We start from the raw sequence: 24,812 nt of genomic DNA, 5'->3' as shown, positions 1-24,812 counted from the left end.
ATGTCATGTGGCCATACTTAGCATCAATTCAAAATGCAGACAAGACAATATTTCATTATTTATGAGCACAAGTAGTTCAACGTCTTACTTTTACTAGTTAGCATAGGAATGAATTGCATTAAAAGGGCTGGATAGTCCAGTTAGAAACTATACCCTTAGTTATGTTTTACTCTGTCATGCATTTAACTGAGTGGTCATCTTAATCATAGATACAGCTAAAGCTGCAGACACACATGTGACACACAAAAAAGACAGAAAGAAAAAAAGACCTACCACCAACTAGGGCTGTAATCATGGCTGTAACGAGTATCTGACTGCTCGGGTATTCGCCATCTGCTCCTGAAAATTCGAGTACGGATTTTCGTGACGTCATATATCGCTGATTCGCGATCTTTATAAATGTGGTAAATTGTGGTAAAATATGATAAAAATATATATATATAATCTGGGGAAGATATATTTTTGCTCTGAAATGCAGATTAGTGTATGATTTTAAGTTTACGAACTAAAATAAAGCCGAAAAAGCCGCGGTACCGCCACCGGAAGTAAACGCATCTTCGTGAAGTTAAAGCTTCCGGTTTTCAAAGTAAAACTACAGCTTTTTCTGTTCAAAAACTGAGACTGAAGTTCCGCTTACAGACATAACTTCTGAAAAAAGTGAATTAGCTTTAACATCGGAGCTTTAGCTCCAGTGTTTACATTCTTTTGGTTATGATAACTCTTCAACATTTGACGCAATTAACGAAACTCCAGCTGATTCTGAAGAAACAGCCTCGCGCTGCTGAAAGGTGGATGTAATCAACGTGAATCAGCGGATTCTGCTGCGGAAAAAAACACACTTTTCATAGGAGCTCTGCACCAATATGTAATGCTTAGAACGTCAAATATTGAAGAACTTTGAGGATAGAAAACTGTGGAGAACATTTTCGGGTTTTGCTGTTAAATGACCCAAAACGGCGGTGATTTTTATCCTTTTTATATTGGTTACTGTTGAACCAGTAGATTGACAAAACATCATCATAAAAAAAAAAAAGCTTTAAAATGACAAACAAAATTTATTTTTATCTGAATCTTTGTGTTTTTTTTAAATCAGTTTGTTGATTCTGATCTCCTGCTATAAATGATGATGAAATACCAATAATTTCAATTTTCATCCATCCAGTAAATAGACATACACATAGCAATAAACATTATATTAAAAAGTAAGAATTGTGGTTCGATTCGTGAATCGTTGAGCTTGATTCGTGAATCCAATCCAATGGGATTGCCACCTAAGCAATGATCCACAGCCCTACCGCCAACCGATTAAAGCAAAATACTACCCACCATTACAGATGTCATAGATATATGCATAAATAATAATGCCAAATGAGTTTTTTTTAAACCAGGCTGTGCACTTTTTTATTTTTATCATACAATTTTACTTTTAAAGAAATAATGGAGTGAATAGAACTGTCTTCCCAACAGAAAAAAGCACCTAGTGGTCATTTGTGGAACTGCAATGTTGGTTTAAATTTTAGGAAGATGTTGGAATGTTTAACGTCAGAGTTTTAGCTCTATTGTTGACATTCTTTCGACTTCCATAACGTCTCACCAACTTATGTAACTCCAGCAAATTCCGTTGAGGCAAAAATCCTTTTACCTCCAAAATGATTCCTTTTCTCCGCCTCACATTGCTGAGTTTCACTGTAGTTGTTTTATCGCAATGTCTTCTTTTGGGATTTTTCTTTACTTTTTCCATAACGTTTTTATTTTAAAATACATTTTAACAAGCTTATAATAAAAACAACACAACAAACATGTCACAATCTGATTCATTCTTTCTCCCAGCTCTTTACAGATGCAGTGCATTTCAAAATAAAAGTCAGGAAGGGATTACAGTACAGACGAGGTCCAAAAAGGCTGACCTGGTGGAAGAAGGTTTCAAGAGTTAGTGGAGGAAACATTCACATTATGGGTTCAAATTGTTATTTATAATATTATTTCAAAATACTTGACTAGTTTTAACCACATTTAGACCTTTTCATGTTTTTTTTTCAATATAAAGCACTTAAAATCAAGCTTTTATCATCTGCTGCAGGTTTAGTGAGTCACACAGCAAACAATTAGATACTTGCAACGATTTTAAACCTTAGACATTCAAGCTATTTAACCAGGTTTTAAGCTGTTTAAACACATTCATTATCAACACATATTTATTGTCAACAACTTTGGGTTAAATTACAAATGTTTTAGCAGAATTAATAACAGTCCACAAAAGAAACACACCATTTGTAGATCTATTTTCTTTTACAGGAAACATAAACTTAATTTACTTTTTTTCCTTCTTTTTTTCGTATTACAATGAAACCGCAGAGGAATAACGTCAACGCTTCTGCAGATGTTGTTTGTCCTAAGGCCATTTTCTCATTTTGTTCACATTCTGCTCTAAAATGAGTCACTTATTAGATAAGAAATGTGTAATTGTAATCAAAATAAATTAGGTTAATAAAAATTCTAAAAATATTTGCTTAGAACTACCAAAAAATACTTATCATTGGTCTGTATAACATTTGATTAGAAGTAAATCTAACAGTTAGGTTTAATAGCTTATTTTTAGGGCTATGAACATAAACGTGCTAACGCAAGCGATTAATCAAAAATAAATAATGAGTTAAAGTTTTATTAGTTACATCTCCGGAAGAAATAGTCTTTAACTTTGCCTCGGCGTTTCAGGCTTCCACAGCGTCTGTTAAAAACACTTCCACTATCCTGCTTATGACATTGTCACACAATAAATAAATGTTAAATCGTTTTTTAGTACTTTAAACCTGTTTTTTTGTATTTTGGTTTAGATCGCTTTTTCATAAGAAGTTGACTACACGACAACGCATTGCTGAGCCTCGACTACAGCGGCAAAGGAAAGCGTACGTCTACAGATCATCACTGCTTGTTTTCGTCCAGATAATAAAGAAAACATTGTTTTGAAAAAAAACTGCACAGAATTACAGAACATTTAGGCTATGTGACTGGGCTTTTTTTCTTTCTAGGTCTGTAGGTTTGTTTCTTATTGTCATGAATCAGTCTGGTTCCCCCTCAGACCACCAGAGGGAGCCATCGCCTGAGTTCTGACTCTCTCCTGAGCCTCATCTTCACTCCATTTCCCATAAGCCTCTGCCTGCTGTTCCCAGACTTCACCAGCTGTTCCTCATTCAAGAAATCACCATTGATAAGGAGGCTTCAGGGTGTGATCAGGTGCGAAGTCTTGTTCTGGTTTATTCCTACAATTCTGAGCGTTACCTCCTTCAGTCCTGTTCCTGTGCAAGCCTGCCTCAACCCCAGCCTGTGACAAACTCCTCGATGTTTCTGACCTTTGCCAAGCTCACCACGTACTATCCAAGTTCCTTAAATAAAAGTCTTCTTTTTAACATCTCTGTTTTCTTGAAGTAATACTGGAGACAAAAAAGTCATTAGAGTTCTGCTAATCCTACTGTTAATGTGTTTTGTACTCACAAGTTACACTTCTGGGTTAAGACTTGATAGATTAAAAAAGTTCAGACAATAAAAATGAAGGAAAGATTTCTCTCTGGTCTGTTTTTGTTCGAGAGCTGCATATTGTCATATAAAATATATCTATTAAGCATTACGATTAATCATGATTAATCACAACATAAGAGTGTTTAACTTTTTTAATAAATTGACAGCACTAATGAAAAATAATCGTTCTAAATTTGTGCATGATTTCATATTGTGATTATTCGCAGATGAGTGGATGGCAAATACTGTAACTAAAAACAACAATTAAATATCGCAATTAATTTTTTTCCAGGTTTGTGATTGATCAGTTAAACTTTTTTTTGCAATTCCTGAGCCTACTTGTTGTTTTTAAGGCTTCTGTGGAACTCCTTGTTTCTAGAATGTTATATTATCAGATTTCTTTCTAAGTAAAAATGAATTACTGCGTGTACTGATCATTTTACTACTTTCTAGTGATTTTCTTCTCCAGATTAGTGTTCTTTCTCCATTTTTACCTCTTTTCGCAGTGTAAGACCTCATTATCTTCATTTGTTTTAAATGATACCCCAAATTCTTTGTATTTTTTCAATCATCAGAAGTTTTTACGTTCAAACAATTGTAATGAAAGAGGTATGAACTCCAGGATGTACCATTTCTAGTCAAGTGAAGGCGACTTCCATTCCACAAAGGAGACAATTAAATTGTTGCTTCATTTCCATCCGTGGGGTTTTTAAGTAAAAAAAATGGCTTTATAAAGTCAAAAGTATCCATGTTATGAGGATATAGACACAAGTCAATGTTCTGCCGCCGTGACTCAGAGCTCCACTTTGACATGTGCACTGCGTCCAGCTGTACGGCGCGCTGTCCTGTCTGTATTTGGGTTTATGTTCGTGTCTGTCTCGTCTTCTGACGCCGTCCTCCTCCTTCTCCTCGTCCCTCCGTCGCTCCCTGAGCTCCTGTCTTCCTGGAGGTGAGGAGAGGGAGATGTCGCCCACACTGGGTAGGGGTAAGGCGTCCGCACAGTCCAGCCAGTCTGCAGCAGAGGATCGTGGGTATCCCTGCAGAGGCGCCGAACCTGGAAACAGGAACTTCCAGTAGGAGTCTCCTTTAAAGATGTAGATGGAGCCTGGAGACGTAGAGAATATAAACATGTTTTCAGCTCAAGTCTGCTTGAAAGCCCAAATCAAAGAGGAGCTTACCATCGTTGTCTGTGGTGATGCCGCTGACGCCCTCCTGGATCAGCTGAGACCACACGTCCTCTCGCTTCTCTCTGACTCCTAACTTTCCCCACACCGATCCCTCCTCTGCGTCCCATTGCAAACCCCACCTCTGTGGTCCATGCTCTTCCTCATCCTCCCCGTCTCCTCTTGCCATCCTGAGGGAAGGCAGGGGCTGGGGGTAACCCTCCTGCAGGGACAGGTCTCTGAACAGCCAGAACTGTGAGCCTGCACGGAAAGCCAGAGACTTTATATTCAGTCAGATTTATTAAAAAAAATCAGTGACACTTTAAATCGTGACTTGTGACACCATATTGTGAACAAAAGTCTGTTTTGAGATCAGAATTTCCTAAATTGCAACAAAAAATTTAACGTTTTAAAGACTTTTATAAATTACAAATTAAAATACTTGCTTTCAAAAGACATTTTTGTGTATTTTAAGATGCCTTGTGTCTCATCTCGCTGTCTTCCCATTTTTGATTTTGCCTTTATTGGTTTCAGTTTAGTGTGACGTCTGTGTCATCAAACAGCCCTCTGATTGGTCGAGATTCTATCCAATCAAATTTCCATGTTTATCCAACATGATGCCTGCTACTGCGGTTCAAACACCAAACAGGGTCTTTACCCTCGATTTTTGCCTCTCTGGGTGAAGAAAATTAAATTTTTTATCTATTTTAAAAAATAATTCATATCATCTTTTAGCATTGATTAAATTTTATTTACTGGTAGTGCAGATTTCTGAATTTAAAGCTGAAACCGTAAAATAAACTGCAAAAGAGCAAATATTTAATATTTTAATTTGCGAATTTTGAAGTTTTACTTATATAGCTTTAATTTTTTTTTGCAATTTAGGACATTTTGATTTCAAAACTGCGACTTTGGTTCTCAATGTGGGGGCACAAAAATGTCTCCATAAGCAACTATTGATCTTTGGGTTTCAGATAAAAGTTGTCCCGTTTTTTTGTGACTTTAGGACATTTGTTTTTTTACCACTGATGAAGATGATGGCGTGATCGGACGGCCTCTCTATCACCGCCTCCAGCTGGGGCAGGTCAGCAGGAAGTCCCCTCCACAGCTTCCTGACCGAAGACCCCCGCCTCGACACCAACCCCCCGCTGTTGACTCGCCACATCGTCAGACCTGCAGGATATGAAATGAAGGTGTTTATGAATCTTTTTTAATAGTTTAAATCAGATTTTTGGAAAGAATTCATTCTTTTCTACTTTTCTGTTAAAGTTAATCTCTGATCTATTTTCACAGCGTTCCCAATTATGATGATTATGTTTTTTTTAGCCAGTTTTCTGATATTTTCGTAGTTTATACAGAATATTAGTACTGTGGTTCATTAGAAATTCAACCCTGAGTTGTGGGCGGGACCATTGCTAAGTGGCAACCCCGCCCCCATTCCACTCCTTGTTCCTGGGAGCAAGGAGCTTGTGGCCCCGCCCATTTTATTTTCTACATCACAAATAAAATCTTAAGCTAAAATTTATTTTCCTCATCAGAAAAATGTTAGCAGAACATGTTTAAAACGCTATTTTTACTGGAGTGAATCTTTAAGTTACAAACCTTTGAAGAAGAAAGTTTCTCCCCTGATCTTCGCCACAGCATCAAAACTGGTGTTGCAGCGGTCCATGGAGGGACTGGGAGGGTTATGCAAAATTAGGTTGTTAATTATTGTTTAGAAAAAATAAAAATTAGAAAAATATACAGAAAAGTTAAGTGGATGAATTTGAAAACTACCGTAGTTATCTGAATTAATAAGTACAAGTTAAAGTAACAAGTTATTTAGTGAATTTAATGAAGGAAAACTAAAGGTACTTTGTTGAAGCTCAGTGGTCTTGTGGTAGAGTGTCTACCCTGAGACTGAAATGTTGTGAGTTCAATTCCTGACAGTGGGGGTTCAGCTGTGTCTACTATAGGAATGTAAGAAAATATTGATTCAATGAGTTATCACCTTATTTGGTGATACTTAAAATTCTGTCAAGATTATAGATATATTGATAAGCTACAATTATTTATATGAAAGGAGTTTTAATATTCAAATAAAGTTTTTTCTAAGTCACATTTTTTTATAAAAAAAGGAAAGTATTGTCTGTGGTACTTTCTTGGGACATATCGCGATATGTATTGTATCGTGCCGCGTGTATCGTGATACATATTGTATTGTGCCATGTGTATCATGATATGTATTGTATCGTGATGTGTATCGTGATATGTATCGTATTGTCAGACTCTTTCTAAAACACATCCCTGGTGTCTACGGCTCACCGCTCTCACAGGGGCCGAGTCAAATGCTGAGAACAAATTTCATACATCTCGGTGTGTAACAGCTGATGAGACTTTAACTTCACTTATGAAATAGATTTCAACTAAATAAATAAATGAACTTAGTTTAAATCTTTTTTGACATTCTAAAAAATAAACTATATTTTTAAAGTTCTGTATGTGTTTTCCTTAAAGCAGAATTATTCATTAGCAAGACTTTTTAATATTTCATGTTTTTTTCAGAATTGTTTTGTTTTTTCTAAACTTAAATTTCGACTTTAGACTTTCACAAAAACAAACGGACATCTGAAAGGTTTAAACTTTGGCTACTGGATCCTCTACTACGTACAGTATATTTCAAATCTGCAACAAATCCACTGAACTCTTTCACACAAACATTTGTTTTTTGTTGGTCGTACCCGTGTCTGTGAGGATGATGATGGTGGCTCCTGTGGCGCAGCTGAGTGTCTGCTGTGAGGCGAGGAGCGTCTGAAGCCAGCAGCTGATTCCTTCTACCTAAACCAGATAACACACAGGACAAAACTACCTTGAACGTTCATATTTGTGAGATATTTGCTTTCTGACAATCTCTGATCCCTTTTTCACTTCAGGATTCAAGATGGCTGAATGAGCTGGGAATGCGCTAGTATACCACTCGACAAAACCCAAATGAATCCAAATAAACTAAAGGAATATGTGAGCAGTGTTAAGAACATTTAGTCATTTATTGTCGTAAGACAGTCTGGTCTATGAATTGAAGAATGTCTAAAAAAAAAAAAAAACGTAATCGAACGCAAAATCAATCCCGAGGTGGAGGAGAAAGTTCAGAAATCCTCAAAGAACTCAGATTGTTTCAGTCAGAAATGGCAAGTAATTTTGCTGAAAAGAAAAAAGATGTTAGTGAACTAAAGCAGAAGTTAGTTTTTAGTATAGTATTACATTGAAGTAGAATGGTGTTTATGTAGAAAGAGTTCATGAATTTAGATTTTTGGGGATTATTGTTGATGAGAGTTTAAAATGGAAGCAACATACTGCTTATATAAAAAAAATAAGTAAAAATCTTGGAATTTTGAACAATGCAAAATATTTGTTAAATTACTAAGCTAAGAATAGTTTTTATTTCTCTTTGATTTTACTGTATTTTTCATATTGTTTGGAGATAATTCTTATGAATTAAACCTAAAACCTTTAATAAATTTGCAAAAAACAAATCATTACAGATCATGCAAATGAGCACACTTCTGAACTATCTCTGAAGTCAAGAATACTCAAATTTAACGCTGGTAATGTTTAAGGCCAAAAACATTATGTTGCCATGTTGTTTATGTTGTTGACAAAATCTTTTTGTTCCAAATGAAGGAAATAGAAGAAATGATGACTTTAAAGTACCTAAAGTAAAAACTACCCTTAAACAAACGACTATTTCCTTTGCGGGGGTCAAAAAAATGAAATTCCTTGGATAATGATAAATGTAAAAACACAAAATGATTGTTTTAGTTATTTGTTTTGATGTAAATATAGTATTGCAGATTGTATTATTGTAATTATTTAGTATTTTCATTTTGTGTTTGTTTTGATTAGACCCACTAATTTAATCATCTGTTTGTATCATATGAAATAATAAGACTTTATCTTACTCCTGTTCTTTAAGTAGATTGTATGTATTGTACATTCTAACTGAAAAGGACAAATAAATAAATAAATAAATAATAATAATAATACTTTTGTGTTTTCTTTAAAAATGCGTCTATAAAGTCATGATATATAGGTTTTGAGAATGACTGCTGCAGGGATTAGGCAGGAGGATGAGTAGTACCTGTAACAGTCTGGGTACGTGTACTGGGAACATTTGTCCATTAAAATCAGCTTCCTTTTACTGAAATTCAAGTTTTGATGGACCAGATTGTCATATTAGTTTGGCTGTGGAGAGCAGCAAAGTTTTATCTCCTTCCAAAGTATATTAAAGTCAAAAAGCAGTGGATGCAGTTTACTTTTCTAGGGCAGAATCACAGATATGGAGGTTTTGTCTGTATTGCTGCAGGTCTGAGGGCACCCCCTGCTTGTCGCCTGCAGCATACCCATAGATAAAAATGTGCATTAACGTTCTTTCTCTCTATGCGTTCAACAAGCAATGTAGGATTTTGATATTTTGCACAAGTCACCTGCGTGTCCTGCACGGGTTGCTAAATTTTCTTAGGTGACTAAGGCTTTAGTTTGTCTTGTTTTTAGAACAACTCGAGCATCATGAATAAATTCAAAATACTGAATCTCATGAAGGGTCGTCTTTAAGTAAAGCTATAGAGCAGAGGTGTCAAACTCAATCGCACAAAGGGCGAAAATCCAAAACATACCTCAGGTCGCGGGCCGAAAAGGATAAACATTTATTGAACACTCTAAAACTACATTTTTAAAACTTTAAAGACGTAACTTTTAAACAAAATTATGAACTACAAATATAGCATTACCTTTTGATAATGCTAGTGTGAATGCTGTAAGAATTTGAATTCTTTTGAATTTTTCTAAGAATTTAGTCGCTGAAGACAGCTGAAAAAGTTGGAGCTGATTGCCAGCTAAAATATTAGCTAAATGCCAAATTGACGTAAAAAAAAAAAAACTTAGGTTAGCCAAAACAGCTAGTATGTAGTTAAAAAATATCTAAACTTCAAAATTGCCTAAAAAAACGAAAAAAGCATAAATTAACCAAAACAGCTAGCATGAAGCTGAAATATTAGCTAAACTCCAAAATAGCTTAAAAAATCTCAGGAAATGCCAAAATAGTCCAAAAAACTAGCAACTAGCAAAAACTGTAACTCTTTAACATATTTATGAATAATAAAAAGGCAGGAATATTATTCCAGAATAAATCAACTTAAACCATGAATAACTTTCAATATTTTACTCTCCATAAAAACATATTTTGTCAAAATTATACAGGTTAGAAATGAGCACAAGATAACATCAGGTCATAAATAACAATAAAATAAAATGATCTGGAGGGCCAGATTCGGCCCCCGGGCCTTGACTTTGACACAAGCTATAGAGGCTGTAGCTGAACAAGAACTGGTTATAATGCTTGTTCTAAATAAAAGTTCCTCTGCACGGATGCCTCCAAGCACACAGCTGCTCTACTGTCACGTTGGCATGACATTATGCAAATGATGCATTCCCATCTTTCATCTGAGATCCTTCTTCTTTTGATCCTCTTAACAGCTAAATCGGTCTGTCTGCTCTTCCTCAGCAACACAGCAGAGGTCAAGCAGTCAACACAGCCACAGATGTCCACAATTACACTGCAGCATCCTGACTCGGCTTTGAAGTGGTTAAAGGAGAATTCCAATAGTCTCTTAGCTGATGCGATGACATTAGAATAAAGTTTGGCTGCTGTCACCTCAAAACCATCATCAAGTCTTTGCTGTCGTAGTATGTTTTCAGTGGGATCTGACCGTAGAGCTGGGTGATGTATTCCAGATCCTGGTGTCCCAGGCGGTAGTGAAGGGGGTCTCCAGCAGGACCTTGGTAGTACGGCCTCATCACCGAGTGCCTGGAGGAGGAATGAGTCAGGCCCAGGGCGTGGCCGAACTCGTGGACCAGAACCGTGAACAGATCCGTTCCCTCTGAGTCTGAACAGGAAAGGGGAATGAAATGTCAATTAGATGACATGTTTTTTCAGACCACAGGAGGGCGCTGTTGAGCAAAACACTCAAAGTTGTCAAAACAGACAAAATCAAGTCATAAAAGAAAATGTATTATTTAAAAATAATATCCTATTAGTATTTTCTACGTTATCCCAAATTAATGCTTTTAATTTGAAAATATTTCCAGACTAGATCCACCTGGCTGCCTGAAAGCCCACTGCTCCTCTGAATCCAGATGGACCCCTCCTGCCCGGGCGGGGTCCGAGGGGAAGAAGGCATGGCCGACCGCGCCCCCCGCCCCGTCGAAGGGATAGTTGTCACCATGGTAACCATGGAGGAAGTCTACTTGCAGGTCGGCCGATTCTGGACTGCCCACCTGGAGAGAGACAACAGCTTGAGTTCTGCTGGATCCAATCCCGCAGCAGCAAACAAATGTACCGACCTCATGAAACTCCAGGGGGGTGGGATCCGCCCACACTCGAAGGGCGTAGAAGACCAGCGAGCGAACCATCTCCCGGGACAGATGAGAAGATGAGGGGTAGGACTGGACCCTGAAGATAGAGGAAAGATGCTGAGTGGGTCCAAAAGAGCAAAAATGAAGATGGGAATTTTTATATTTTTAGTGTTTTTTACATTTTTTGTGGCATTTTTCCAAGGATGGAGGAACTTAATAAAGAGTAAAAAAAATGTGTTTTTGATATCAGGAGCAGACAAAAATATCCCAATGAAAAAGATCGCATTTGTGATGTACAAAGTACACTGGGCGGGGCCGCAAGCTCTCTGCTCCGCCCCATTCTGATGCATCCACCTGCAGACAAATAGATCCATGAACGTCTTCGTTTTCCTGGTCTGAGCTGGAATCTGGTTCAAAACTGCGCACTGGGAACGGTTGGAAAATAGATCAAAAGACGATCAGAATTGGGTTTTTAACTACTCAACAACATACGTTTCCCAGTTCAGTGGCCTTGTGGTAGAGTGTCCACCCTGATTATGAGTTCAAATCTGGGTCAAGTCATACCAAAGACTCTAAAAAGAGACCCAGTGCCTCCCTTCTTGACCCTCATCATTACGGGGTTGGATTGGGGGGGTAAACCACCAAATGGTTTCTAAGTGCAGCGATGTCTGCAGCTCACCCCTCCACCAGTAGATGACTCAAATGCAGAGTGGGAACTAATGGGGCTTTGACTTTAATTGCATTTTAGCCTAGACAGCGGTCATTTCATTCCTCAACTGAGTCATTTTGCACCTTAAAGTTCAACTGTCATCATAATTTGATCTATTTTAAGTAGTCTTTTAATTGTGATTAGGATATTTTTAGCTGAAATCTAAAAAAAACGTGTCATTTTCTAGGACTTTTCTAAGAGTTCATTAGAAATTCACCCCCATTTCCCATAGTACATCTGTTTCTCCCCCTACAGCCCCTCCTACCCTCATTCTAACGCTACCGGTGCAAGAAAAATGGCGAGGAATATTGGAGCTATCAGCCGTACAGTTTTGATCCAGATTGCAGATCCGACGAGGGAAAAAAAAGCGTTCATGGATCTATTTTTCTGCATTGGATATATCAGGATGGGGCAGAGCAACAAATGCAGATTTAGCTTCATTTTCCCAAAAAATGTCTTAGAAAAATGCCAAATAAACAGGTAAGAACACCATTTTCTTCAGTGTGGGTCTTTAACAGGAAACACATTTTCACCAAAAATTAAAAACAAATGAATTTAAAGGAACATTTGTGAGATCTACTAAGAAAATGTCTCCAAGAAGGACTTAAGTGAACCTCCAGTTAATGTTCCTGCGGGTCCACATAGAGACCGCACTCCTCCTCCTCCTCCTGGCATCTTTTCCCTCTTCATGGACCAACAACTCCTCCTCATCATCAGGAAGAGAACAGCGTGGAGTTCTCATCAGTGCTGCGGTTTCTTCATCTAAAAACAAACTCCGTAAGACACCAAACGTCCAACGCAGAGTGGAGAAATCTGTCTTTTACCTAAAACTCCGGTGTCTTTTAGGCCTGCAAACTTCTGCATGGTCCTGAGGGCCCTCGTGACGGCCGTCCAGGCCTGCAGCTGACCCGTGGAGGGGTCTGAAGGTGGCAGGTAGCCATACTTTGTCAACCAGTTCTGCAAAAATGAGGTAAATAAAAGCATTGTTCACAAATTCTATCAAGAATAACAGCTAATAAAAGTGTAAATGTGTCCAAAAATTAAAAAAAAAAGTCCAAAAGTTCTCATTTGCCTCCCTGATGTAGAGTTTTCATGGATTCATTTACCACCAGCATGGTGCTGCCGTCCTCAGTGGGCTTCAGCGCCTCAGAGGGGGTCGTCGGGGTCACGCCAGCAGAAGAGGCTGCTTTCATCAATCCATTGTTCAGGAAGAGGAAAATAATCCACAGCTTCATCTTGGCTGCATGTTGTTGGGACACAAAGCTTTATTCTTCTCTGTGCATGAAAATCCACATCTGGAGTGTAAGCTGACCCTCCATCCTGCTCGAAAGCAAAGCAGTTTAATTTGTTGACCTTTATTCAACAAGAAGTTAACCTCGAAGATTTAAAACCTCATTCTGTGGAGTGAACCGTTTCAGACAGCAGCTCACAAACAGGAATTTGTCCAGATTTGGATTTTTTTTAAATGTGGCCGTCCAATTTAAAAACATTTTAAATTCACAATACGGTCGAGGAGTGTTTGACAGGATTTCCAGTTGTTCTCAAATTACTCGTCAGATCTTGCTCTGATGTCTTTTTGTCGAAAAGTGCTAAAATGAGATTAAATTCCAAACTAAGGTTCCACCTTTCATTCCTGAATTTGACGCAAACCAGAGGCTGCAGTTCCACAAAAGACCACTAGAGGCAGATTGCAAAGGAGACTAAATTTTTATTCACTCTTATGAGTCAAAATTTACAGAAAAATAACCAAAACAAGCAATTTATATAACTTCTTTACCAAGCTATGGCATCTGGGATGACTTTTCTTGAAATAAGTTATTTTGATTTAAGTTTGTTTGTACTTAAGGACCTTTTTATTTTGATTTGAACCTATGGATCCAATGAAGCTGTAAATGTTTTGCCCAAATGTTCATTTTCCCTCAATCCCACGGTCTAACCCTAACCCTACTGAGATTGTTAAAAGATAAAAGAAAATGAAGTTTTAAAATTGTATTTTTAATAAAATAAAAGGGAAATAAAGCTGCTTAAAGGACAAAATGAAGTGAGGAAAGAACATGAATCAAGAATAAAAAAACAGAGTAAGAGTTAAGTCTAATAAAATATTTTCACTTGTTAAGTTGCCATATTTATTGAAATCATTGACGGTCGCCAATTGTTTTGTGATACGGACGCCGCCATGTTAGAACCAGAATTTTTCCGTGAGCCGTGATTGGTCCGAGTCAACATTTCTACAACTATAACCAATCAGGAGTGAGCTTGTTGGAAGTTCCCACCACTCTCCACAAAATCTGTGAATGATGGACGTGGGGGTCAGCAGGCTCCACCTACTTTTATTGAGGCATCTGATTGGTCAGTTTCTGTCTTGAATAATTCAAAAAAAATATGAAAAAAAAAATAGGATTATCAAGAACAGTCTAAGGGAGCCAGCAGGTATACTATTTGGAACACCAGAGGGGAGGAGTCACTCTGTCCAGTTCTCATTTACCGTCAATGGTTCTGCTGCCAAACCACACCCCCTTCTTTCCCTCTGATCAGTTTTAAAACCCAATTTGATATCTTTTGTTTCTTCATTAGGTTTTATGTGGTTCTGATCCAGAACGTCTGGTTGATCTAAAGTCCAAAAAATCCTGATCTTTCCTGTTTTCTGCCCCTGACATGTGGAATTTCGCTCCGTCAAAACTTCTTCATCAACTTTTGGGGCAAAATTAAAAACCTATCAGTTCTTTTCAGCTTTTCAGGTCACTATTCTTTTAATACTTTGTGATCTTTACTTTTTGGTTCTTCTCTCTTGTTTCTGAAGGGAACTGAAATAAACGGAATTGAATTTAAGTGTTTAAAACTTTGTTGCATTTGAACTTTTGAATCCATGGATTCTGTGATTTTTCTGTGCCGACAACTCAAGCCGGCCTCAGACTCTCGCTGCACCATCAGCACCTCAGCATCCAATGTCAACGCAACAAAACCGAGGTCGTTAGCGGGAGCGGCTGACGGGAAGCGGTCACTCTACTCCCCCCGGAGGAGCAGATTCAATCAGAAGATGGAGGGGTATTACCATAAAACACAAAGGGGAGGGCGCCGAGGCTGCTCCACGCCATGCAAGTGTGTGTTGCATATGTCAGCGGGATGATGCCTAATTTAATTAGGTTAGAAGGTCTATGATTTCAGCTACAGCAGGAGACGAAGAATGGAGGATGAGTGCGGCATTTGACAAATGAGCACACAAGTCAAAAATAGCAGATTGTCAAAATAAAAGCACAAAATCTGTTATTTTAAAGACAAATTCAGCTCAAATTGATCATAAACTTACTTTAAATTCTAATTTTTGGTCTTTTTATTCACTTCTGCTGCTTCCACTCCAAAACTTGACCTATAAAAACCCAAAAGTTAACTTAAAATTCTGTCAGAAAGTGCACGCAGCTTTTGTTACCTGCAGGAAAGTGATGCATCCAAAAGAAGAATCCTCCCAAATCTGCAGCACCAAACAAGTCCCGGCGCCTACCTTGGTCCATCCGACCCCCGCTGGCGCTCTCCTCATCTGCCGCCGCAGGAACAGATGGGTCCTTTCTTTTCTTTAGCTTCTTCCCTCAAAGCCGGGTTCTTAACCCCCACCCCACCACATTTTCTACCCCACCCACTGTCACACCAACATGACAGATGTGGGGCTTTTGCAGGACTAGAGTCCTTCCTTCACATAAGACTTTTTCCAGTTTGTGCCCCCCACCCCCTCCACCTCCCATCAGCTTAACAGTGACTGTAATATTTAGCATAAATCTAAAATTAAAACAATTAGTCCCGGCAGAGCACTCTCTCTGGATCAGGGATCCTTCCTTTGACCCCGGCGGGATTAGTGTGTATTACACAGAGAGATGGCTTTAGATCGTGCGTGTGTACGTGCGTGCGCACGCGTGTGCATGCCCTCGCAACATCTGCATGTGTATCTTCTCTCATGACGGCGTTTTAAACACAATCCTCTTAATGTGGAGATTAAAACAAAACAAAAATGAAGGCGAACAGATTCGGAGTTTCATCTGGTCTTTCTTCTTTGTGGTGAAGCTGCTGAGCCAGCTGTCAGAGTGTCACACAGCTGCTGGGGTCTTCCTTCAACATGGATGATAACCTTTGACTTGTATCCATGTAGACTGATAAAAGGCTGACGCGTACGATGGACTCACCTGTTGAGAGAATCAGGACAACCGCGATGCTAAAACCAATGAAATGTCTTCAGGCTTTTGTGTTCAAAAGTATTGAGTTCATTAACAGTAGAAATCCCTGGACATCTAAACCCCTCCCCTTTCACGATCCAAATAAGAAAGTTCAAAGAAGCCAAAATCCCTTAGACTTCTATTGAATTATTTGGTGAAATATCCTAATTTTTAAAAGATATTTAGTCTTTAACGGACCAATCAAATACCTCAGTAAAAGTGGTGCCCACTGGCCCCACCTCCAATCTTCTCAAGAGTCGCTTTCAGTGGAAGGGATTTCGAACAAGCTCACTCACGATTGCAGACAAAAGTTCCTGTAAAAACGTGAGTGAGTCCAGTCGTGGGCTTTATATAAAAAATAGACGTTCATTGATCAACGGTTGAACTTCTTGGCTGCTACATCGCTGAACTTTGACCAATCAGTGACTCAGATTCAGAAGTGATGTGTGGGTAGAGCCCTTATTATACCATGGAAACATCAACTGTTTAAAAATCACAGAAGATAAACTAATTACTGCGGTTTATCCCCGGCTGGAATCTAACGACACCAAGATATACATTTATGGATTCATAGTTTTTTGTACTGCTTTGACTTTTCACAACAAGTCTCCAAACTGGTAAACAGTACAATAAAACATACTCCGTGTTCTTGAACCAGTAACACAAGCCCGGTGTAAACGTAGCATAAAAATGAACTCTGAGTTCATCACGTTGGTTCTATACTTGCATTGACTTGATCCCATCAATACTAACATCATTCTGTCTTTGTTGAGTCCTCTTCCCATTAGCTCCTCCAGCGTCCCACTGGGATCATTACTCTCCATCTCATCTTCTCTTTGTCTGCTGGGGGACAGCAGCTGATGGTGACAACAGACTAATCACACCGATGTGATGCTTTAGGAGGAAACCTGATTCTTCTGATGTGTTTTGGTCCAGATTCAGTGACGGACTGACGGATTCATGGAGAGGCCCAAATGTTTTTCTTCAGTGTAGATTTCCATGCTGTGAAATTCATTTGTGACGGACACGTCAACATGAAACTCCTGGAGGTTTGGTGCAAAGTTAGCAACACAAAGACCTACAGAGTTAACAGAAGTTTCACAGGATTACAACTAAAAATACATTATTTGTATTTTATTCACTAAAAAATCAATTAAAAATGTAAAGATATGTTTTTAGAACATAATTAATGATCAAGAACAGAAGTGAGTGAAAACATTTTTTTGTTGTTCATTAAATGAATATTTGTAGAGAAATATTGCAAGCTGATGAACGGAGACCATCTAAATTTAGAAACCAGCAAATTTAATTTAGAATTCGAGAAACCACAGAATTTTGCATATTGATTCTGCTGCATATGAATCTCTGTATTTCATAAATACTCTTCAAAACAGTGACTTCATATTGCATAAGGTACAGATCCCGGACAAGCCCCCAATTTGTTTAAAGCCCCAGTGGGATTGCAGAAGGACGTTACAGAAAGAAAGAAAGAAAGTAAAAGCATCAACAACTCAAAACTCTCACAAAGATCCCAGGAAGAAAATGAATCCAGGATGTATTTATTAAAAAAGCAACTATTTACACAGAGAGGAACAAGGAGATGCTCACCCAATCAGATGTTCTGAAGAATTAGAGGAAAAAGAAAAGAAAGAAAGATGGCAGAAGGAAAGAAAGAGGGAAAAGATCCCACTTTGACAAAAATATAAGAAAACTGAGACAATCCAAGAGCCAAGAAAGTCGATTTATTCCAGAAATTTGACAGTCCATGATTTTATGCAGTCAGAACAAATGATAAAAACAAGTGAACATCTGAGTTTGAGCTCACTGATGCATTTTAAACTAATATAAACTGTCTTTTGCAGTTCATGTTTCCGTAAATGTGGATGAAGCATTTCCTCTGTTACCCTGACAACAGCTGGCTTCCTCCTAAATGCGTCTGCAGCTGGGAAAAAGGTCACTAGGGGTTAATGGGGGGGATCCGCTCTGGGTGGGAGGGGGGAAATCTCACCAAATGAGGTGAAAGAAACTGTGTCTGGATCTCAAAGGGGGGCTCTTTGTGTTGCTCCCCACAACAAAATAATGTTCTCTTATTGGTTTCATGGTGGATTGTGTTAACTTTGAGAAGTCTTCTTGGAAGTCCTTCAAACATTGAAACAGCAACTCATCTTAATTTCACTGATGAGCTTCAATGTTTGAGGCTTCAGAATAGATTTTTTATCATGTCTAGTACTTTGATGACTGGTGTCAGAAGTGGGACTCTTTTGTAGATGGATTTTAAAAATGCGAAAAGGACGCATTTCCTGCAAAAATATATCTGTAAATGTCTTTAGCTGAAGATGATAGAAGATGGAATATTTGCTTGGAGAAATAAACTTAATTACATTTTGCAAACAAAAGAGAAAAAAGTAGAAAACATCAATATTGCGTTTGATGAAACGGGTTAACGGTTTTGGTTCATCCGTGTTGATGGAATCAGAAAATACAAGATAAAATCATTTCCTAAATCGTACAAAAACATCAAAAGCGCCGCTCACTTTCTTTGACAGTGAACATTGATGGTTGGCGTATAGGTGTCTCACATGAAGATGGCCTTGGTTGGGTCAACCGTTTGACTTTGAGTCATGTGAATCGCATCTGTCTTTGATCTGCATTGAGTTTATTCAGTTTGGTTGTCAAGTTGTGAGGAATCCCAGATGAACCAGAAACACAATCTGGCAGTTTCTCATGGTCCTCCTTACTCAGAGGAACTCTGGTTTCAGGCAGCAGGTCAACGAACCGCTGCAGAGTTTTGCCTCTTTGTGCAGAACCAGATCAAAGACACTGTGCTTAAGTCTCTGGAATTGATAATCCTTAGTGTCATTACATGAGAAAAGGCTGCAGTTTTGCAAACAAAAAGGATGAATAATGAAACAATAAATGAAAAACGGTGGAAAAGCTGATGTCTTAGTGGAACATTTTAATACTACACACCATCTGTTGGTATAGCGGATGGAAATACTATTGTTATTTGAATACAGAGTCCTGGGGAAAAGTCTTCTTTAGTGGTAAAATCAGAGGAAGTCATTCAAACAGCTGCAATATAAAATATAAAATACGAAGAAGTATTACAGCCAGTTTACAATCGAAAATTATTTTTTTTTAATTACGACTTTAAAGTCGTAAATGTACAAGAAAAAAGTCATAACTGTTAAACTACGAGAATAAAGTCATATATTTGACTTTAAAAGCAATAGATTACATTTCTGATATTCTGCATACTTTAAAGTGTTACATTTACAACATTTAAAATAATAAATTTGCAACTTTAAAACATGTAATTTTACCAGAAAAAAGACGTACATTTATGTAAACAGTCATAAATGTACAAAAAAAGCACCAAAGTTGTCTGTTTATTGAAGATGAAAGCTGTAGCATTTTGTGAATCTTTGTTTTCGTATAGCTTTCAAAAACAAAAAATAATTCTGAACTTTTTGCCAACTAAAAATTAATGTATTAATTTTGGATAAATTTATCACGAAATTTGGTTTTAACCTCTTATTAACTTTACTCACCTAAATAATGTGACTGAGGATCCCAAAAGACACGATTTTAACACCTGCAGACAATGCATATTTACTCTAAATTTTGAATTTAAAGCCCCAATTATTCTTCAAAGGGTCTAATATTATAAATAAAATTGAAGTTAACTAGCAGGTGTACAGTTTTTCTTGATAATTTGGATACAAAATATGAAATGTATAGAATTTAGAGAATATGGACATACATTTTTGTTGTGGTGTCTTAATGAAAGCCACAGTTGTCAAGTTAACATTTTCATTTTTTACTTCTACTTAATAAATTTGCTTTTATTATTAAAAAATGTCCCTTTCATTTGGGTTATTACAGATTTTATACAGTCAATTTGTAAAGATGTGAATTTGTTTTGTAGATTATACAAATATATAATAGTTATCCTGATAAAATACCATTACATAACAACACTTTTGCTTTCCTTTATGTTATTAATAGTCACTGGATTTATTACAAAATCTCAAAAATCTCTTCACTCAAGGCTAAATTTAATAGATACTATTATTGTACAAATTGTACCTTCAAGTGTTTTTCACCTACAAAAGACACATTTGCTACAAAGGAGTAAAAACCAAGTGGAGATGCCGGGGATTGAACCCGGGGCCTCATACATGCAAAGCATGCGCTCTACCACTGAGCTACATCCCCTGTGTCTCACGAAAGGGCGTCTAGGTGTTATAAAGACTAAATAATGTGAAATCAATTATTTATATGGTGAATTTGATTACGAAATCTGACTGCAGTTTAACACAAACATGAAAAACTCATCAGTAACCTAGATTTTATATTAAATGTTTGATCATTACACGCTTATTTTAATGTTTTGGGTTCCATTCTACTTCACCACCACTAAGCGTCGCTGTTTCACACATCAGCTTTGGTATCAGCGATCAAAGTTGTCGGATCTCCGTTCTTTCCTTGTCAGGATTCAGGCGTTTTTGACGTAGTTTAAGTCACAACATGCATAGCCAATGGGCTTTGACCAGCGACACCTGTAATTTACACACACCTGTTCACGAGCAGCCACGGGGGGATTGGCGCGCCGACAGAGACAAAGCAGACTGTCTTCAAGTGAGAAATGAAATGAGGATTTATCCTTTAAGAATTGGAATTTTTCTGGCTTGCGCTTGTTTCCTGTCAGTGTCCTGGATCAAATCAATCGGAAGTTATGAAGGTGAGTGGATTTGTCATTTCCCTTTTATAAATAAAGTTCGAATCATCGCGCAACCAGCTGTTGAGTCCTGAGTCACATCCACTCTGTCACTGTTTATGATTTAAAATGACTCAATTTATCCTCAAATAAAATAGATTTATTTGGCTTTTTTAAATTTATTCTTTTTTTTTTTAACGTAAAACGCATTTAATATCAACTTTAAAGAGCTGTCAAAGCCCTTTAAGATATGTCATGATAAAGTTTTATTTTACATAGAAATATTTTTTTATTTCAAACAAAGATTTTGGTAAAATGTTTTTTTTAAAGGAGAAAGTCGACATGTAATTAAAACGTGCAAGTTATTTTTTTATTTAAAATATTTTTATCATAATTTTTTTGTAAAATGGAAGGTACATGCATTAATTGGACAAAAAGATGAGATCAATATCGTTAGGTACCTCGTTATCTTAAAATCTGAAATGATTAATAATTTATGAGTTCTTTTACTTTAAAAAAATTAATTCCAGTGCTAAAAGTAAAACTTACCACCTGGGGAAATGTATATTTTGGGGGGTATTTTTCTGTAGAGTTGTAGATCTGTCCTAGACTTAAAACCTGCCAAAAAGTATCACACTTGGATGTGATTTTATTAAGTACAATTAAGTATATTAAGTATTCTTAGATCATACACATGTAGTGCAGGGAGTATATGGACTGAATACATCTTAAGACCAATTTAATATATAGATAGTATATAAAAGGTAAACTTCAAGTGCCTCCCCTTTAGCATAGACAAAGTACACTTGTGTACCTAAGCAGACTACTTTTTGCTAAGAGATGTTCATCAACTAAAGATGCTGGAAAAGGACTGCTTTCATCCGCTCCTATGATGTCTGCAGATTCAAGGATGCCAGACCTGCATTTGCTGTACAACCGGCTGTCGGTTGCTGAGGAGTTGGGGGTGCAGGTCAGAAATGATCTCAGCATCATCCTGGAACATCTGGTAAACAAGTCCAAAGCTGCCAACGCCAGCTTCTCCTATGTGAACGCCACAGAAACCGTCCCTCAAGGTAAGTATAGAGATCCACGTTAATGTGTAGCCTTATTATCGATTAAGAAACGTCCGTTGTGCAGAAAAGAGAAACAACAACAAAGATCTTAGCTTGCACTAAGGTTTTAATAAAGTAGACGTTTTCAAGAAATACTACACTTTTTAAGAGAGTCCAGAATAAGGGTGACTTAACCTGCAGATGATAAGATTAGGTAGTTTTATAGGTTATTGTGGTAATTGTAAGTCAGGAGGTTCAAGAAGGTTAATTACGAATAATAAGTATTTCTGAAACATAACTAATTTTGCTGAAACAAGTTAAAGGGAGGATGAATCACAGCATGGAGGACGATCTAAGATAAAGTTTGGTTTTATTGTCTTGTCTTAGACAGTTTAAGAAAACGCCTCCATGGTTCTTGTGTTTTTCAGTAACTGGTTTGACAGCTCCTGACAGGAATTCATCTGCAGGCTTAGTCAGGTGTTGGGAATGTGTTTCAGGATGGTGTCACGAGAACTCTCGACAGGAAAAGCAAACTGTATCCATGTCATGATGAGGTTTTAAATGCACGGCCTCCGCCTCTTTGAACATCTGTCTTTTTGTCGTCTTCAGCAGGAGAGACACTCAAGCAGCTGAAAATCCAGCTGAACCATCAAACGTTCTACCTGCCCAACATTTACCAGTACCTGCCTCACCTGAGGGAGCATGCGGACAGCCTGGTTCCCAACGTCCTGCTGGGACAGGGGCGCCGTGGAGGTATGGGTCATCTCTCCTTGAGCTGTAGGACTTGTCCACAATGTGCTTCAGAACATCAGTCCAATCTAGTTTGTGTCAGGGGTGGTTGGAGGTAGAGAAGTTGTGATTTGTAGAATACAAGTTCAGTTCTGCCCATGTGTCGAAGTGTCATTGGGCAAGAAACAGAACCCAACATTGCTCCTGGTGATTTAGGTTGGCTCCAATATATGATTGTGTCCCAGGTGTCCAGTTTCAACGTTAAGTCAACGCCCAGATGCCACCAGAGGTTCAGTGGTGGGATTTGAGTGTTGTATGCATCCTGCTGGTCTGGCAGCTGTACATTATGGGAGTTGCAGCACATCAAGAGTTCAATAATCTGAACTTTGGAAAAGAAAATGCATCACATCGACCAATCAGGAACTTTGGTCCATGATGTGTTGATGACATGATGAGTAGGTGGAGTCCAAAACCAACGGGGAGGAGAATCGGATTGTTCTCCTCCTGAACTTTGTAATATTTTTCTTCTTTACATTGAGACAATAACAAAAAGATAGTCTATTTTTATTTTGTCCTGCCTTAGACTAATGCTGCATTCACATCTGCTGCGTAAGATGCATTCAAGAACATTCTATGCGCCGTTTTCTGCACACGCATCTAGGTGTTCATACCGGACAAGCAAGGAAAGGGATTCTTCTTCTTCTGTGTGTTTACTGTTTATTAGCACTTGTTTACCATTTACAATAGATAGAACCTCAGTGTGCAAAGTCACGGCGGTGCAAATTTAGAAAATCTTTCTCTAGGATTTTAGTTTTTACAATTCTCCTCCAATAAATGTCCCTCTTGGTGTCATATTAATCCAACTTGGAACAATCCCCAATTATTAGATTCTTCTTTGTAATCATGTATGCAATGGTCGGCACTTGTGTGTTTTGAAGTGGACCCTGCACACACGTCACTACCAAATCTCAGTCCCTGATTGGTCACAGTCTAGCATTAAGCATGAAAAAGTTCATCCAGTTCAGCGCGCGATCAATGATTGCCTGATTTGGACATAAAGCCTTTGACCAGACTTAAAAACTTGCAATTGGGTGTTCTGGACGCAGAAGCCCTAAATACTGGTCTGCATGCGTTTACATAGACTTTTCATTGAAAGTGGCCACTCTAAGGGGCATGGACACAGCCAATGTGTAAGCAAGTCATGAAACTGGGTCACAGGAAGACAGAAGTACCGCTGAAAACGTCATCATTCCGATGCAGCTCTTGCAGTAGATGATGAAGCCTGGAGAGATTCTCTGAATGATCTCTCAACATCATCCATGTCTTCCATGCCTTATAAATGATATATACAGTCAATGCTCTCATCTAGAGCTAAAACGTTTTAACGCATCTGGAAAGTCATGAACATGTTTTTGGTCAAGCATCAAAGCAGCAAATTTAACACGTGTCTAAAGAGAGGCATCTGACGCAAACTGTGTGTGAACGCAGCATGTGTGTGCATCTGTAAATGGGACTGTAAAGCCGGTACACACCATTTACCATCTCTGATAGTAGGTCATAAATGTAAGCTAATGATGAGGCCTCCTGTTATTTACTCCTGTCCTCTCCTCATGCTCCTCCTGCAGTGTCTCTGGTTCTGGGCATCCCCACTGTCAAGCGCGAGAAGCAGAGCTACCTGGTCAACACGCTCAGCTCTCTGCTCTTCAGTCTGACCGCCAGCGAGAAAGAAGATCTCCTCATCATCGTCTTTGTAGCTGAGGTGCTCTTGAACGCATCATTGGCTGGAAAGAACAAACTCTTTTTGCTTGAATTTACATCCATCCAAATCATAGACAATTTAGCAGATAAAGGGAAATGTAGATTGCCATTGTTATCAGCTTCCTTCTTTTTGTTGCGAAGGCTTTTATTTTGTGCTCTTGATCTTTGATCCAAAAAACCAACTAGATGCTGTCGTTTAAGGGTCTATTAGACACGTTTTAAACTCCATAAGACAAAGAAACTGCAATAGTTGAAAGGAAATAGTTGCCGTTCACAGCTAACAGTGGCAAATCTTGATTTTCTGCTCCACAGATGAGCGCAAACATGAACAAAGAGGAACTTTTCCCTTGTTTGGCCTGTGCAGCCAGTTAGTCTGGCTAAAATTAGAACACCATAAATCAGTCGGAACTCTAATTATTTTCTACCCAATGGCCCACGTTGGTCATGAAGATGAGGGGGAAGTTGAACAGATTTGGACACTGATCACTGTGATACATTTTAATGATTGTTTGAGCAAGAATTTAACCCCCGCCACACACTCAGACTCACCTAAATTTGCATACACCTGGTATC

The 24,812-nt window shown here is 38.1% G+C and overlaps 2 protein-coding genes, 1 long non-coding RNA gene and 1 other non-coding gene across 5 annotated transcripts in view; 2 read left to right on the top strand and 2 right to left on the bottom strand.

Moving 5' to 3' along the window:
• Positions 1–3,845: 3,845 nt before the first annotated feature.
• On the bottom strand, positions 3,846–13,096 carry mmp17b (matrix metallopeptidase 17b). The gene is made up of 10 exons (XM_036213784.1): positions 12,885–13,096; positions 12,603–12,735; positions 12,393–12,540; positions 10,814–11,166; positions 10,424–10,600; positions 7,400–7,496; positions 6,282–6,355; positions 5,703–5,852; positions 4,695–4,940; positions 3,846–4,621 (listed from the first exon to the last, which is right to left on the bottom strand). The coding sequence occupies exons 1-10, from the start codon at positions 13,011–13,013 to the stop codon at positions 4,245–4,247; spliced, it is 1,884 nt and encodes a 627-aa protein (XP_036069677.1). The 5' UTR covers positions 13,014–13,096; the 3' UTR covers positions 3,846–4,244.
• LOC118599202 lies at positions 12,643–13,398 on the top strand. Its single transcript, XR_004948499.1, has 2 exons — positions 12,643–12,748; positions 12,864–13,398. It is a non-coding gene; the product is annotated as an uncharacterized LOC118599202 (long non-coding RNA).
• Positions 13,399–20,126: 6,728 nt separating this feature from the next.
• trnaa-ugc lies at positions 20,127–20,198 on the bottom strand. Its single transcript has one exon. It is a non-coding gene; the product is annotated as a tRNA-Ala (tRNA).
• Positions 20,199–20,495: 297 nt separating this feature from the next.
• zgc:154054 (uncharacterized protein LOC777616 homolog) overlaps positions 20,496–24,812 on the top strand; it is an 18,357-nt gene continuing 14,040 nt past the window's right edge. The window contains exons 1-4 of one of the 2 annotated variants that reach the window (XM_024260366.2): positions 20,496–20,724; positions 21,603–21,773; positions 22,365–22,505; positions 24,107–24,240. In XM_024260366.2, coding sequence (XP_024116134.1) covers positions 20,511–20,724; positions 21,603–21,773; positions 22,365–22,505; positions 24,107–24,240 — 660 coding nt within the window. In that variant the 5' untranslated portion in view covers positions 20,496–20,510. Of the gene's footprint in view, positions 20,725–21,602; positions 21,774–22,361; positions 22,506–24,106; positions 24,241–24,812 lie in introns of both variants that reach the window. The other variant, XM_024260365.2, reaches the window with a different exon arrangement.

Source organism: Oryzias melastigma, linkage group LG10 (assembly GCF_002922805.2).
Source record: "Oryzias melastigma strain HK-1 linkage group LG10, ASM292280v2, whole genome shotgun sequence".
Classification (NCBI taxonomy): Eukaryota; Metazoa; Chordata; class Actinopteri; order Beloniformes; family Adrianichthyidae; genus Oryzias; species Oryzias melastigma.
The sequence above is the reverse complement of the archived record's forward strand: the minus strand, read 5'-3'. Positions and strand labels throughout refer to the sequence as shown.